This window comes from Ixodes scapularis, unplaced genomic scaffold (assembly GCF_016920785.2).
Source record: "Ixodes scapularis isolate PalLabHiFi unplaced genomic scaffold, ASM1692078v2 PGA_scaffold4__175_contigs__length_147842914, whole genome shotgun sequence".
NCBI classification, from domain to species: domain Eukaryota; kingdom Metazoa; phylum Arthropoda; class Arachnida; order Ixodida; family Ixodidae; genus Ixodes; species Ixodes scapularis.
The window spans coordinates 104,935,594-104,951,831 of NW_024609879.1; the positions used below are offsets into that span (position 1 = coordinate 104,935,594).

At 46.9% G+C, this 16,238-nt stretch overlaps 1 protein-coding gene across 3 annotated transcripts in view; it reads left to right on the top strand.

Moving 5' to 3' along the window:
• Positions 1-16,238, top strand: part of LOC8053527 (SH3 and multiple ankyrin repeat domains protein 3) — a 148,154-nt gene that overhangs the window by 111,385 nt on the left and 20,531 nt on the right. For all 3 annotated transcript variants that reach the window (XM_029983360.4, XM_029983358.4, XM_029983361.4), the window contains exons 3-7: positions 7,744-7,815; positions 9,111-9,236; positions 10,171-10,351; positions 11,327-11,625; positions 13,240-13,522. In XM_029983360.4, coding sequence (XP_029839220.3) covers positions 7,744-7,815; positions 9,111-9,236; positions 10,171-10,351; positions 11,327-11,625; positions 13,240-13,522 — 961 coding nt within the window. The remainder of the gene's footprint in view (positions 1-7,743; positions 7,816-9,110; positions 9,237-10,170; positions 10,352-11,326; positions 11,626-13,239; positions 13,523-16,238) is intronic.

Here is a 16,238-nt window from a genome sequence, read left to right on the forward strand (position 1 = left end):
CAGTGACTTTAGCTTGTCCAACAAATGGTTAGGGTGCGTGCCCAAGCAATGTCGGGGTCGGATTATTTTCGAAGCAGCTACTAGACGGCGCGCATTTTTTGAAAAAGGGTCTATTAGTGCTTGCTTGGAAGACAGAAAAAGGCAAACGGGGGTCCTTCACCCACCCAATCACTCTTCGCGATGGAAACAAAAATGCGACCGAATTTCGGTTTCGGAGTGACCCTAAGTGAGTGACACTGCGCGCGCGCTTGCGCTCGCAGTGGAGGACGCTTCCGTAAACTGGAGCTGTCGGAACATGACCGCACCTCGTCGCCTCTCACTCACGCAATACGGATTTTTTCTTTTATTTTTTTATTGACGCGCGACATCGTCGTGCCCGTGCTGTGACGTCACCTGTCTGGGACCATCGGGTCACGCTATAATCGTCGCCTGCTTTGACCCGCGCCCGTCGAACAGAACTCGCGTCTGCGTGTCCAGACGCCATTAGCTATACACTCCCTTCATCCCTAAGCTTACAGTGCGGTGGAAGCTACGCCGTATGCTGACCAATCAACGGCCTCCCTTTTATCACCTGACCCGGCTTTCTGGGTGTGGGCATGGGCGGGAGCGCGATGACTTGGGGAAGGACAGACGTATAACTGGTCCAGCGGGCGTGTAGCTTCCACCGTACTATCAACTTTGGGGGGAACGCAGTGTAGCTACGCTTCGTTCACCCCTCAACTGACAGTGTGGTGGAAGCTACGTGTCCATCGTTGTACGAGTTAGACGACTACCTTTTGGGTCATGTGACCACGCTCCGCCTCCCGGCCATTTCTACGCGCAGAAAGCGGAAAGGCAGGAGTTTGGTCCGGAGACCGCTTAGTTTCCGCTGCAGTGTCAACTCGGCGATCAGCGGATTACACGGCTTCCTTCGGAAAACCATCGGGCGCTCTCTTGGGCTGTTTCGTCTAAAGTATCCCCAGTATACACTGGCGCCACACCCTGGAGGGGTTGGAACGTTTCGTGCCTTTCTATACATCACTTTTAGAGCCAAGTGGTCTGTTGTGGCTGAGTTTCTTTGTTTTTCGGCGGAGCGGAGCGGAGAAGAGGGCAGGGCAGCGGAGGAACCGGAATTTTGGGACATCCCTTTTTGAAAAGTGGTCGCGATGGGGGAAGGGGCATGCTTCAGCGCACTCTGGGCGCGGCACCTTGGGGGGAACTTATTATTTTTTGGAGTTGCAGGGCGTTGACCCGACTCACACTTGTGTTATAACTCGTGTAAGAGGCGGGGTGAGGAGTAATTGCATTACTTTTAATCGCGCGCTTTGTGGCACCGCTTTATTACGGGAATAAGCCGCAACTTTGAATGACGGGCAAATCCAATGATTGCTGGGTATTTTTAGCGATAATGAGTTGATGGTTGGGGGACGCAATTGCGACCCGAATTTCTAGAGCGGATCATATGCTTCGATGACCCGTACCCCAAGTGGGCCTGGTACCACAAAGCAAAATAAAGAGTACAAGACACTGCTTGGCATGTTACTGGCTAGAATCGCTGCTTGTGAGCGAGCAGTATACTGCACAAAAGATGGCTCGAGGCAGTCAAAGCGCTGAATTCGAATTGTTTTGATTTAATCGCGACAACAATTCTTTCAGAGGTGCAAGTCCGGAGCACCTCTGAAACCCTTAAGCCGCCGTCCCACTGATAATGCATCATACAAAAGACCCGCGGAGTTCTCTGCAGAGATGTATGAGAAACTCTCCGCGGACACACCTGCAGCATCTTCGAAGAAGGTTTGATTCGTACACAGCTCTGCTTTTAACATATATGCAGGCAGTTTTTTGTACGAAAAATGTGGCCATCATACAATGATGAAGGATACGTCAGACAGTGTCTTCAGACTGCCTTTTGTATGATGTATAAGCAGCACGTGAACGCGGCTTTAGAGGTGTAAATATAGTTTTAGTGTGTTAGGGCGCCCTGGCGCTGGCGCACCTTTAGCGCCCATTAAAGCTGCGCGGGTGCGCTCTACCTCTATTCGGATGTATGCGACTATATTCTGGAAATTTCGAATGACCAAAACACTATCACGACATGAGACGAAATGTGAATGCCTTCAAAAAGACCACAAATGCACTGTTTTTCAGCTCAGACCCAGGGCATTATTTTTTATTACTTTTTTGAAAAATCTAGCCATTTTTTCACTGTTGTTTGCTTTTTTTTATAACGCTTAAATATATAGTTTGTTTCACTCGCTATTTATTTGATTGGGCGAGGTATAATGAAATATTTCTGCCGATAAGCGATAGGAATAAGTCACACCTACGTACGTTGGCATACTCGGAAATTCGGCTAGTTAACACCTTCTTCCCGTAATTCCCCCTTTTCTATGTCACGTGCGCTTACTCATTACTCTATTCGAGATTGCTATGAGCGAAAAAGAAAACATGTGCGCACCTATTCCTAATCTGGGCTTTCACCGTACCCCAGCGCCCAGCCTTTGCGAAGTCGGAGTCGTCTCCAACCCGCGTGAAGCCATGCATTACGAACCAACGCGGTGTCCCTACTGCCATCTTTCGGTCCGCCGTCGAATCTGTGTCGGAGAGTTCTTTTGGGTCGTTCACATTCCGCCTGGTAGATGGCGCAGGGTCCCTCGAAGACAATTCAATGCTGTGTGAGTTTCACGTGACGTTCGGGAGGGGCGCAGCGGCACTTGGGTTTACGTGATCACGTGATAGGTTTACAGCGCTGGGGCTGGGGTGACATGGGCGTAGCGTCCGCTGCAGGCATGGAGAATAGAAGGGTAGGAGAGGGCATGACGTCGGCCGCGTAGCCTCCGCAAGCCATGCTCCCTTGACGCCTCGCCTCTTTCTCATTTTCCTCCTTACTCTCCTCATTACCTTGCCAACGTGACCACATCACGTGACCGTAGCTCGCCTTCGTCTTGCTATGGGGTACTAGAATACACCACAGTCTAGACTTCGATCTGATAAAACCTACCGGACGGAGCGCGCGCAAGCCTGCGAGGAGTCCTTCTACAATCAACCATCCATCTCACACGTGACATGTCACGCGCACCAATCGCCAGAAAGATCTGCGGTCACGCTGGGCACAAAATCATTTAAACTTTTTATGACTAGGCTTCACCAATATTGCAACGTGCCCCCTCCTAGTACTTCTAACCTCCTTGGCTGCAGGTCACCCTACAGTAAAACGGCCGAGATGTTTCGGTGGCGCCCTCTTAGCATTTTCGTTCGTTACGTCGCGAGCAGGATTGCCCTCGCGGTGACGTCACGAGTTGTAATCCTGGCTACTTATCACCAGTTGCGAAGTACAACTTGGATGGCATGTGTAAAAAGCACGATGAGGAGATTGGGATCATCGCATTATTAAACCAACTCCCCCAAAGTCTGACCTCTTTCTAACCTGAAACGATCATAGGCTAGGTTTTTAGATGAGGTGTAGCCTAAAAAAGCGTAACCGCGAATTTCCCCGCTAAATTTAGCGGGGAAAATGACGTCACATGGCTTCAAGTAACGTGACTTATACGAAAAGTCAGTTTCCCCGATAGATTTAGAGTGAATATTGAAGTCACGTGACCTCAACACGAATTCAGTTTCTCCGCTACATTTAGCGGGCGAATTGACACTTAAAAAGTGGAGTTAGCACCACTAACTCCATTAACTCTAGCTAACACTAACTATAAATCTAACTAGCTCTAATTCTAACTAACACTAACTCATCACTAACTCCACGAATATCGCGACTCCAGCGACCTGTAGGGGGCGCCACCACCAAGCAAACATGGCGGCTGAGTCCAGGTCGCGTTGGCTCGGCCGGGCCGCCTGAACAGGTGGCGCGTTCAATTTAACCGATTTTCTTAAGGCCCGTTCACACTCTTGCGACTGCTTGCGACCTCTTAAACCTGGGTTCCTTAAAACTTCTTAAACCAGAGAACACACTGCCGACATCTATTGGGAAGCAGTGTAAACTCGGCGGTCCGGCATATTTTTTTTTATTTCTCGCGCAATATCCTTTCTTTTTTGGCTCAAAAAACTTTTGTCAATGTTATAAACGAGCCTTTCTATGGGTATTACGCACATTTGACCTCGGAAATCCCGCAAAACTTTCGCTTTTGTGAAATGCAGTTCTAGGGTCACCGCATAGATGGCGCCACAATGTCAGTGTGTTCCCTCATTCTAGAAACATTTAAGAAGTTGTAAGAGATCTCGTCTCTCTCAGTCGTACTCGGTCGCAAGAGTGTGAACGGGCCTGTATGCTTAATGCCCAATTTTATATGTATTTGAACTGAGACGGTTAAGTGTAGCCGGTGCACATAAACTTGCAAAGCATAGTTTTGTTTTCCCAGTGTTTTTTTGTTCTTTTCATATCAAACTTTCGTTTCGGAGATTTCGTTCAAAACCGAAACTATGGGCTCCGGAGAGACGATAATATACTAATCAGTTTTGATCATCTAAGGAAAACGGCGATGACTACAGAATTGTTCCACCGAGAGTAATTTTCAGCTTTTGTGCGTATCCGCGTTTAAGAAACAGCTCCAGTCGTCTGCTCGGTCAACAACACAGGCTGCAGAAAAATTACGAAAATTAAGCAAGCGCTTCTTGAGCCAAGAGCATGTTAACCAGCTGGCGCCCCACTAAGTAGCTGATACTCGTATTTCAATTCAGGTTTTAGTAGCAATTGAGAAGTCATTTTGACGAGCGGGTTATGCATTATATTATGTACTATGTGCCACTAAAACGATATTAGTATACTCTTCGGGTTGAAATATGAGCTTAGTTCACTACCTATTAGGCGAACTGCTGAACAAAAGTATATTTGACAGACAGAGAGGCTACTTAAACTTAGCAGCCAAATGGTTCTAGCCGGCAGCACGGAGACAAACTGAACAGAGTCTTCATTGGAGATTCACGCAGAACCTCTCTGCATTGAATTTTGCTTCGAATCCTGAACGGAGAAAATTAGTATTTTTTTGTGGCCGGTCAACCTGAGGAATGCTGGCTTTGATGGTGGTATAATATAAATATTGGAGGCGCGATAGATCAAAATGACGCGACAGCTTCGAACGTTCGGAGACTCGTCCCCCACCTTTTGAAAACATATAATTTCCCTCATTCATCATTTGCAGCGAGCAGGTTTTCCTGAATCAAGTAATTGCGAAATCAGCCAAACTCTTTCAGTGTGGTCCAGAGGCTTTTTCAGCGAAAAACAGCCAAGATGAATAGCCAACGCACCGACCGGCGTGGGTGGCTCAAACGTGAAGCTAACCGAATACAACCAAACTAAAAAAAAAAGCAGCTATCGAACCTTCTCATTCACTTGACTGCAACATTGGTGTTCCCTCCAGTGAAATGCCTCGTCTGTCGTCCTCAGTCCACTGTTCTACATCCTTATAAAGAAACCACTCATCAGTTACCAACTAGTCGTCACTTTCAATGTGGTTCGAGACAAACAAGAAATCAAAACGTTTTTCCGTGATTCCCCCCCCCCCCCCCCCCCCCCCCCCCCCCATCCAAGAAATTGAAAGCACGCGACCGTGTGCTTCGAACGGGCTTTCAGACACGTGATGGAAGGAAACAATCTACCGAGGCTTCACCACACTAATGAACTCTCAGGCAAACTTAAGAAATTTTTGGACCAATTAGTCAATATACATTGTCCGCCACCGCGCCGACAACACGTGTCCGCGAAAGCCACCGGAGACGCGGAGGGGCGCGGAGCGACCTGGACCGGCGGGTTCCCGGTTTTCCCGCTTGGTGGCGTTTTTTTTTGCTGGAGTCGCGAATAAACTTGGTTTAGCGCTAGTGGTTTAGCACCATTAGCGCTAAACCAAGAGCGTTTCACGTAGCAACACAATTGCAGGACAATTTTTGACAGATTTTTACTTCCGGCGATGAAAGAAAAATCAATCCAAAGAAAGACGTCATAGTGAACGCTTGTCCAATCTCGAATGTCGCCACGGTGATGCGCTTTTGGTCGTGCACGTCGCCAAAAGAAGTCCGAAGTCACAATGTTTACAGTTGTTCCTGCTGAGCTACCGATCCCCCCTTGATCCTGCTGAGCGATGGGTGATCGGTGCCCGAGTGGGCTAGTGCACATCAGCTCGGAGCACGTGGAGCTCCGAGCTGGTGTGCACTGCAAACCAGCTTGGAGCGCTGCAGAACCCTGGGTTCGACCCCACCCCTAGCTGGTGTGCACTGTAAACCAGCTTGGAGCGCTGCAAAACCCTGGGTTCAACCCCACCCCTGCCTGTTTCGATCTGGATGAGCATCGCACCGGAGTGCGGTCGTGTATCACTACAGCACGTTAAAGACCAGGGGCTAGCTGTTGTGCTGTACTGGCAAAATTTCTCACCTACAGCTGAGACACCAGACGCTCATTGAGAGCTAACTTGCAGCTGTATAAACATACACGCAGCATTATTATTATTAAGTATCGCTGAGCGAGAATTAGTGCCTTCGAGGTCTGTCCTCGAGCAAGGTGCTCTCGCTTGTAGCCTTCGCTATACTGCATAAAAAAAGGGATGTATCAGCGGGGAGGTCGAACCGTGTAGGAACGCTTTGCCCATCTTGTTTTCCGCGGCACATTGTGTTTCCTAAATGCCTTCGTGTTGTTAACCCAACACAATTGGCTTGTGGACTGGATTCGTTTCATCATCTGCGTCGATCGAGACACCGCGTTCAGCTGGAACGCATGTTCACTTTTCTGTTTTACTGATTGAACACGAGTCAACCGAGCGTTGCGTCGGAAAAATGAATAAATAATTAATATCGTTGTTTTCTCCACGGGTTTAGTTCTCAACTTCGCCGCTAGGGGGTGGCGGTTGGATCTCCTTCCTAGTAACAAACACCTGCTCGGTGCTGACTCCGCACCCTGGGCGGATGCAGAGGCCCAAGGATATGTGGCTCAAAGAGCGCTAATGAAATGATTCTGGGTGCAACCACATCAGATCCCCGACAGATCGATATCGGTCATAGCCAAGGCGTCCCCTTGCGGCGTTCAGAATAATTAAGGGGAGACTTAATTCTGAATAATGAATCTTCATTATGCAGGCCACAGGCACGGTTTCGATCAGACGCTTGCCGGGTGCCATCGGAAATCGGTTAATCAGTCTCTCTTAACAAAGCGTGCCTTGATTTCGCCAGTGTGATAAAACAAACAGAGGAAGCTACAAAACTTACGTATCTTAAACCCTGAGTGATTTCGATAGTCGTTTAATTAAATTCACGAGCTGCCACCTGACGAACGGAATCACAACCGCCTCTTTGGATGGGGAGGGGGATATAGATAAAAGATAAGACGTGAGCCCGTGAATTAGAGCACCCGAGCGGAGATGGCGGTAGATAAGAAATTGGCACCATTTCCGAACGGGTGTTTTTGCTTTTTCTACTTTGATAATAATAAAAAAGCTCGCTTCAGGAATTTTGAAGAGCCGCTTGTTTACATCATCGCAGTAACGCATACTGCGTTTTTCCGTGGAGTTCCTTTTGTGTCCATCAAATTTTGAATAACCTGGTACATTAATGTTTAGCTTAGCACATGATTAGATTGACTGGTACCTGCAGCTCTAGATTGCCAGTAACAAATATAGTGCCAATCTCTTTTGAGTGCGACATGTGTGTTTTCACGTGAATAGCTGAGTTTCTCAACACTCTATTTTTATCATTCATTTCTCACGTAATTATATTAATGTCTCAATTGTTTGGTTGTTATATGCCCATTCGGTTCTATTCTTTTTACAGAAATGTTTTCACGTACAACGCGAGGAGTTGATATGGGACATCAAGCAGCACATCATCTCATCACTGCCTAAAGTAAGTCACTTTAAAACGAGTGTTTTTTTTTTTTTTTTTTTTTTTGCCTTTGCTTGTTATATACTTCAGCAAGGGGAAGATCCGTCAGCCGAACTTGGAATGGCTGGTGAACCAGGACGCCTTGGCTATTTTCGTTTTTTGGGCTGCCTAGACTCAACCCATTTTCGGAATAACCGGGCTTTGCTCTTTCTGGCTTGCTATTTATCATTTCTAAATTCAAAATAGCTATTGAGAAAACGGGAAATGAATGTGGTGCCATAACCAACATTCAAAATTTGCCCGCGCCATCCAATATAGTGACGTTGCTTGTGTAACTTATGAGTCCAGCAGGCAGTCTAAAAACAGCAATTTGCGCATGATTTTATTTTATTTTTCATTTTGGCTGTCACGAGCTTAACCGGCATTCATTTCACACCATCAAGCTTTTTGTAACCCCGCGGGAACAAGCTGTAATGCCCCGTTTTTGCCCACATTATAACGTCTGACATCACGTTTTCAGTGTTGCCAGTAGAACCTTTCAGCCTCTCAAACCAAATGTAAAACTTCAATACCTTAGCAAAAAAAAAAAAAAAAAAAACAAAGGAAAGAAAGAAAAGAAATTGAATTGTTCAGTAAGGTACGTTGTTGTGCTAGTTGGTTCATCTTAGTAAAACATATAAAATAGCGCTATTTTATATGTATACTAAGATGAACCAACTAGCCCAACAACGTACCCTACTTAGCGCCTGTCCTGTATACTTCTTGTCCTTGTCTTTCTGTTGCGCTATTTTATATGTTTTACCAAATTGAATTGTGACTTGGAATTTGAGTTACTAGTTCACTGCTGGGACTGGTCCATTGGTGAATTCGAACATCACCAATCCTATGTACTTCAAAATCACGAATGAACGCCCATTCACGGCGAAGAGGTGGGAATTGGTACATTGGTGGCATTCAGATGAGCAATCACAAAACATATAAAATGTGTCTGGTGATAGTTGATTTTAATGCACCAATTTACTAATTCAAATTTCTTCACCCGGGGTGGGCGTTCATTCGAGATCTTACGGCATGTGGTGAAGAGATTTAAATTGGTGCATCAATGCATTCAAATCAGGTATCACTAAACGTATATATTTTAAAATTCCGAATAAACTCTCACACAGAGCAACGGAAAAAAAAAAAGAAAGAAACAATTTAAGTGGTGGGCGTTAGTTCGGAGTTTTAGTTTATTCAAGTGGCTTGTCAATTCCCCTGTTTTCGTAATTCCGGATTTGATATCTGACTTTTTTTCTTTTTCCTCGCACATTCCGCAGGAATTGAAAGAAGGCTTCAACTACGGTCTCTACTGCCCGCCTGTGAACGGAAAAGCTGGCAAATTTCTGGACGAAGAGCGGCCGATTGCCGACTACCCGCTCACAGACGCAGTAGCCTACTTGGAGGTACGTGCCTTTTGGTTCACTTTTTGTTGTCGCTAGACAAGAGTCAGAGACGGAGTTCAGAATACGTGAAATTAAAAACAGAACACATATGTCGGGTCTAGAACCCTTTCTCTCTGTATCTTTTAAGTTTTAACATATGTCCACCTGCTCTTTAAGGGTTTATCCAGGATTGTCTATGTCCCACCGCCCCCCCCCCCCCCCCCCCCTTTCCCAGATTATTACAAATTTCTGGGAAGGCTCTTGTCTCGGGGGGGAGGAGTGGGGGGAGGATCATGTACATGATAGGTTTGCGTACATTATAAAATTTAGGCGGTTATTAATTGAGCGCTAGTATCAAAGTCAGTCCAGGAAAATAGAAACTCTATTTTTTAGTTATCCTGCATTCCTGACGAGGAACGTTAAAGCCTACCTCACCCGTCGCGCCGAACTTTGGGAGACGGTCACTCACAGAACGAATTACAAAAGAAAATATATATGTTAGAATATGCCTTCCCGTGTTTACTCAACAGTCTTACCAATTGTAATCTAAGCATCCAGTCTTCTCTAACCATTAACCATCAAAGAAAGTTATTCGTAAATTGTTTAGCTGTATTTGAATGAATTGTATGTTGTGCTGAACCACGTGTTTTCTTTCAGTTGCATTTCTTGTATTTCGCTTGAATGTTTATGTAAAGTGCCCAACCGAGGTTGTTTTTTTTTTGTTTCTTGAGTTGTTTTTGTGCCACTGTAGGGGACCGGAACCCGTCGAGTTATTTTGCAACTTCTTTCCCCACCTCATCATTATCAATTTGATGCGAAAACAAGGTTATTAATTGTATTTCATTGTAATGGCGTTGTGTAGAGAATTTTGAGAGGGTGTTGGGCTCAGCCTCGGGCTGTGCTAGGGGTTGTTCGGGGTGCCTGTATAAATGGCCGCTCCTCTCTCGTGGCGCAGTTACGCTACAAGCGCCGAGTGTACAAGATGATCAACGTGGAGGAGAAACAGATCAAGCAGCTGCACACCCGGGCCAACCTGCGGCGGATGTTAGACCACGTCAGCAACTCGAACGTGGAGAAAGTCACCAAGCTCTGTTCCAGGGGACTGGACCCAAACTTCCACTGCCCGGACACGGGAGGTGGGTGGTTCCTTCGCCCCTCTTAACAGAGAATCTGTTTTATCAACTATATTCCATGAGAGAACCGTCACGAAGAACCCTCATGGAGGGCCGTCACGCGAATATCTCCGCTGATTTTAGGGGGAATTGGATAAAAATAACAGGTCCTTCTTCACTTCACGAAACGACTGTTTAATGTCGTCAACAAACTTAAATGATCCAAAATACTTCATTTTATGTATTATGATTATAGGATTTTGGAGATGAAGGTCGTCGCGGATTTGTGCGATTTCTTTTGTATCGGTCCTGGGATCCGGGGATGTTGGTATCGGATGCTTAACCTTAAAGCCGCAGCCAAACTGCTTCCACATCATACAAAAGACTTTCTAAAGACACTGCCCGAGTCGTGTTTCTTTACTGCGTGACAGTTCTGTAACGTTTGTCGTAAAAAACATGTCTGCCGACATGTTCGAAGCCTACATGCGCATGAAGCAAACATGCTTAGAACATGCATAAGGTTTGTGCGTGGGTAATTCTGTCATCATGTATGACCATAGCCTCCTCTATACTTACAAAGCCTGGCAGTTCGACGACGGAGCCATAGAGTGCCCGGTCGCAGGTCGCAGCACATAGAGTGCCCGGTCGCGAGGATCTGGTAGCACAGAGCATCAAAGAGCCATTTCTCGGGGAACCTGGACGTCAGCTCACAGCTTTTGCAGCGGCGAGGACCCGAAACACACTTGTTCGCTCTGGAGAAGTGTGTTTCGGCGTCTCGCCGCAGCGGGGCGCCAGTTACGTGGCTCTTTTCTCATCTGTTGTCAGCCGCTCAACCTCTTCCATTTCGGCGGCCGCTTCTCATGGCGATCTGTCAGGCTTTGTCAGTATATAGGAGGCTATGGTATGATATATGAGCATTTAAGACCGCGGCGTGACCAATGACAGGGGCGCTGATAAAACCTAGGACCGGTCCTCATGCGCATCCGCGTGTCGACGCAGAGACTCCGCTGACGCTGGCCGCGGGTCTGAAGGGCCCGACCAAAGTGATCATTGCCCTGGTGAACGGCGGCGCCCTGCTGGACTTCCGCACCAAGGACGGCCGCACCGCACTGCATCGGGCCGTGGAGCGCAACAACCTGGAGGCCCTGCGCACGCTGCTCGACCTCGGGGCGTCGCCCAACTACAAAGACGCCCGGGGACTGACGCCGCTCTACTACACCGTCCTGTGGAACGCCGACCCTCAGCTCACCGAGCTCCTGCTGCACGACCACGCGCAACCGGGCATCGCCGATCCACAGGTGACGGAGCCATTGCACTCTGCATGCGTGCGCACCAATAACGAAGGCAGGATTTTTTATTTTTTTTTTGAAAGAGGTGTCGGGGGGCCGCATATCTATGTTATAGAGTTGACAGCATTTCGGGCAACTACGACTGGTGAAGGTCGGATATCATTGTAATCAATATGACAACCTGCGCCTGGATGTCAGCGCCTGTTTTATATTTAGAACTTCATAAGGGGGGCCAGCCATATGATGTACTCGGAGAGCCTATGCCTATGAAGTCTCGGGAGAAGAGATGAATAAAGCAGGAACCGGCTATTTCGATCTATTTAGCCACATATTTTGATTGACTGCGGGGTTTTTATTTCCACAGTGACTCTGAAGTTGTTTTCTTCCGCTTCCATTCTGTCGGTGTCGACCTCCGCTTTTCGTTACCGCGCCTGTCCTGCTTTACTACTGAATCATAAAGTTTGGTGTGCGAAACTGTTCATGATACGGGGCCTTGCAGCATCTGGAATGAGAGCAATTGTGCTGGCAGCAGACTCGAAACCATCCGTTCACTTCCGATGCCTTCTTGCTTGAATATGAAAAGGCGTAATGCACACTGAATATCGCCGCCCAGCAGTGACACTACGCTGCCAGATTACTGCTCTAAGGGTAGATATCTCACTTGAGTTTGAGGCAAGCCGACTTAAATTTCTGCAATGAGTTGGTTTCCCTCCAACGAATTTGTCGAAGGGACTAACGAGTTCGTTGTACAAGTCTATCTTTCTAGAAAGCATTTTTTTGTACGAACTTATATCCTTAGTAGCGGATCCGTTGGACCCGTTTATATAATATTCTTACGGCGAGAATAAGTAAAACAGCCCATAAAATACACAAGGACCTGTGGAAGACACACAAACACAACGCTGTTTGTGTGTTCTCACTTGTCCCTGTGACCAATTTGCGCTGTTTGATTTATTCTCACCATGCACGGACTCGCCAAACCACGCACTTTCTTACAACAAATATATTATAGGAGCCCATATTTTCATAAAGCATTTGTTGTACAAGCTTATATTCGTATCACTAGTTCGTTAGACGGGCTTGTAATGTAATATTCCCGCAATTAATTCATTGTAGGAACCTACATTCCTACAAATGATTTATTGTACGAAGTTATATTTCTATAACGAATTCGATGAATTAGCTCTACAAACTTGTATTCCTACAACGAATTCGATTTTTTGTGCGAACTTATATTTGTATCACGAATTTGAAGGAATTCGTTGTGCCAACCTATAAACCCACAAACAACTTGTTCTGCGAGCTCATATTCCTATAACGGAATCGTTGTACGGACTTAGGATCCTACAACGAATTTGTTCTATAAACTTATTAAACTCCTTTAACAACTATGTTCTACGAACCTATATTCCTATAACAATCGAGTTCGTTAGACAAACTGTTATTCGTACAACAAATTCGTTGTACGAACCTATATTTTCGCAGGTAATTCGTTGTACGCGCTTATATTCCGATAACGAATCTGTTGTACGGACTTGGTTCCTACAACAAAAGTCTCTCAATTTCTCTCGTGTTGACACTTTTTTTTAACGAATCACTTGGAATGTGCGTTCTTTGCATCAGGGCTGGCAAGAGGTGCACCAGGCGTGCAAGCACGGCCTGGTCCAGCACCTGGAGCAGCTTCTGTTCTACGGGGCGGACATGAACGCGCGCAACGCGAGCGGCAACACACCGCTGCACGTGTGCGCCGTCAACGACCGGGAGAGCTGCGCAAGGGTGCTGTTGTTCCGGGGGGCCGACCCGGCCGCCCTCAACTACGCCAACCAGAACCCTTACCAGGTCGCCGTCATCGCCGGGAACCTGGCCCTCGCAGACGTCATCCGAAACCACAAGCCAGAGGACGTCGGTGGGTCTTCTGGTCGCGATCTGTTGCTCTCTTTGTCTCGCCGTTCGCCGAGCTTCTTGCACAGATTGCACCGCTTGAACCAGCGCCCATTTGTTGTTTGAAAAGCCCTAGTCACACCGCTCAGATAAAGACACGTCTTTCGTACGATGTCTTTTTAGACTTAGGCTAGGGGGCGCAAGCTACCGCCCGTTACAAAGGGTTTAGCCATTAACATCCATCCATTCATCTATCCACGGTGTTCGCTGCCGACATCATGACAGAATGTGCTGCGGACGCGCTTAGAGCAAGTTCATAGCACGTTTGCTTCACATGTATGTGTACTTCGAACATGTTTGGAGACAGTTTTTGTATGACTAATGCGACCGGTCATGCAAAGGAAGAAAGACGCCTTAGAGCCTTAGACAGTTTCTCTGCAGACTGTTTTTTGGATGATGTAGTAGCAGTAGGCGCGCGGCTTAAAGCCCGTTTATAGTTCGATGTTTTCAGCGCGTAGGCGTGCAAGTGTCGACGTCAGACACGCTAAGTTGGTGACACCGCACGAGTCAGAAATTTGACCCCTCTACACACCTTTCCAGCACTTATTATGACGTGGAAAAAGAAAATGCTGAATCACCGAGCTGTCGACGTATGCGCGTTGTTTGATGTTCCGCAGAAGAGAGCTACCGCACCCGTTTAGTGCGAGTTCCACGGCAAATTAGAGATTAAGATGGCAGCCCGCCGAAGGCGACTATTGCGATGGTCCAAAGTCAAACTTGAGGCCGTGCCCGTGCCGCTTACGTGGTCCCGCGGTGCCTCTCCGGAGAGCAGGCGTGCCATGGATCCTGATTTTGCGGTCCTATCTCCGCGTCGACGATATCAGAGCGCGCCGAACGCCGCCGGTTGCGTCGTTTGCGGTGAGACAGCGAAGTGTATAGGGTCCTGGCTCTTGCCAAGGCGGTCGCCAAGCCGCGCGCACGCGTTTCGCCGAGGTATAAACGAGCCTTTAAAATAGCAATATTTGCGTGGAAGACAGAGGAGCAGGCGCCTTTAAAAACATAATAAGTACTTCAATGATGATGCTTTTGTGAATGTACACTCTGAGTAGTACCTGAGGGCATACTGTCCCGTGATGCACTCATGACATTAAATCCCTTTGGCCAATGAGAATGTCTGTCGGTATTATGCTCTCACGAGCATAAACCATTTTGTCACTGTGACGGAATGATTACTGAAGCATCATACTGATATCCCCTCCCATTGACCAGATGGCTCGGTTGAAGAAAGACAAATGACTGGCGACTGGAGTGTGTTGCGGGCAGTATACATGCGGCAGCTTTTGAGTGTGTAGGGGAGGCATGAGAGCTTTGCTTTACGATACGAGCTCACGCTTGTGTTATTTTATAAACCCGGGGTCTACAGGCAGTCTACAGACACTGCTTGAAGCGCATTTTTTACTTTTATAATGGTCCTGTCAAATTGGCCATACCAAAACTGTCTGAAGACAAGTTCGAAGCACATACGTACGTATGTAGCGAACATGTTCGGAAGGTATTTGAGGCGCGTCCGCAGAAACGTCTGTCATTCTGCATCGGTAGGAAACACACCGTGCCTTTTGTGTCATGTATGAAGAGTGTGACTTTGGCTTTACACTGTAGAAAACTCCCGAAATGTGTTGCAATGCACTATACGCACGTTGCACAGACAAATGCACGCTCATCCATTTTGCAGACTCTACACATTTAAAGTACATCATTGGGCAGTATCCAAAACCTTTTGACTTTTGTTTTATCATTTTTATTTGTTGCGTTCATTTAAACCTTGTTTTTCTCTTCTCTTTTTTTGGGGGGGGGGAGGGGGGGGGGGGGAGAGAAAGAAGAATTTGCGGGAAAAAACAAACAAAGAAAAATTCGGAATCCACCCTGGTACTGATGTGGGATCGGCTTAAAAACTGGCGAGGTCCTGCAGGCGACCGCCTTTTGCATTTCCTTTCTGAGTTTTGCCCAGCTGGTTACATCAAGGTCATCCCAGTAACGGAGAACAAGAAAAGGGTGTTTCAATTTTCCAAAATATATTATTTCACATACACCACAGCTGGAAGATTCCATTAGTTGGTCTTAGAATTCCACTGAAGACATCACATCATCCCGTTCATCATCAGCATTCATGTCATCATCGTCGTGGCACAGTCATTTTAATTTACCTTCCTTGATGTTCAGTCGATATACAGAAATGAAGTGTTTCAGTTTTCCAGTATTGTAGAGATAATCGGAATAAAGTCATGTAGCAAGACGAATCCTTCGGGCCTGGCATGAGGAGTACTGCATTAGTGAGACCATGAACCCTATGTTTATACTCAAAGACATAATGCGCGTTTTTGGACATGAGCTCACTTGTTTCTTGATACCAAGGAAGCGATGTGACTTCGGAATCGGTGGTATCTAAGAACGCAAACACTGCACCACTGCTTATCTCCAATCGCGCTACTTCATTAGCTGCAGCGTTCGGCATATCAGATTCACGGAGTGCAAGTCTTGAAAAAGTTGTGCCGTAAAGCCACAAGGCATGCGTTGGAAGTCTCTTGTGACTTTCAGATGCCTTGATTGCTTCAGACTGAGTCTGTGTCTTTTAGTAGCGTAGTCTAGTAGAGTTCTTGAGTTGACGGCAGACACCAGGTAAATATTGAGTAAATGATTCCGTAAAGCCACAAGGCATGGCGTAGGGAGTCTGAAGTACATTC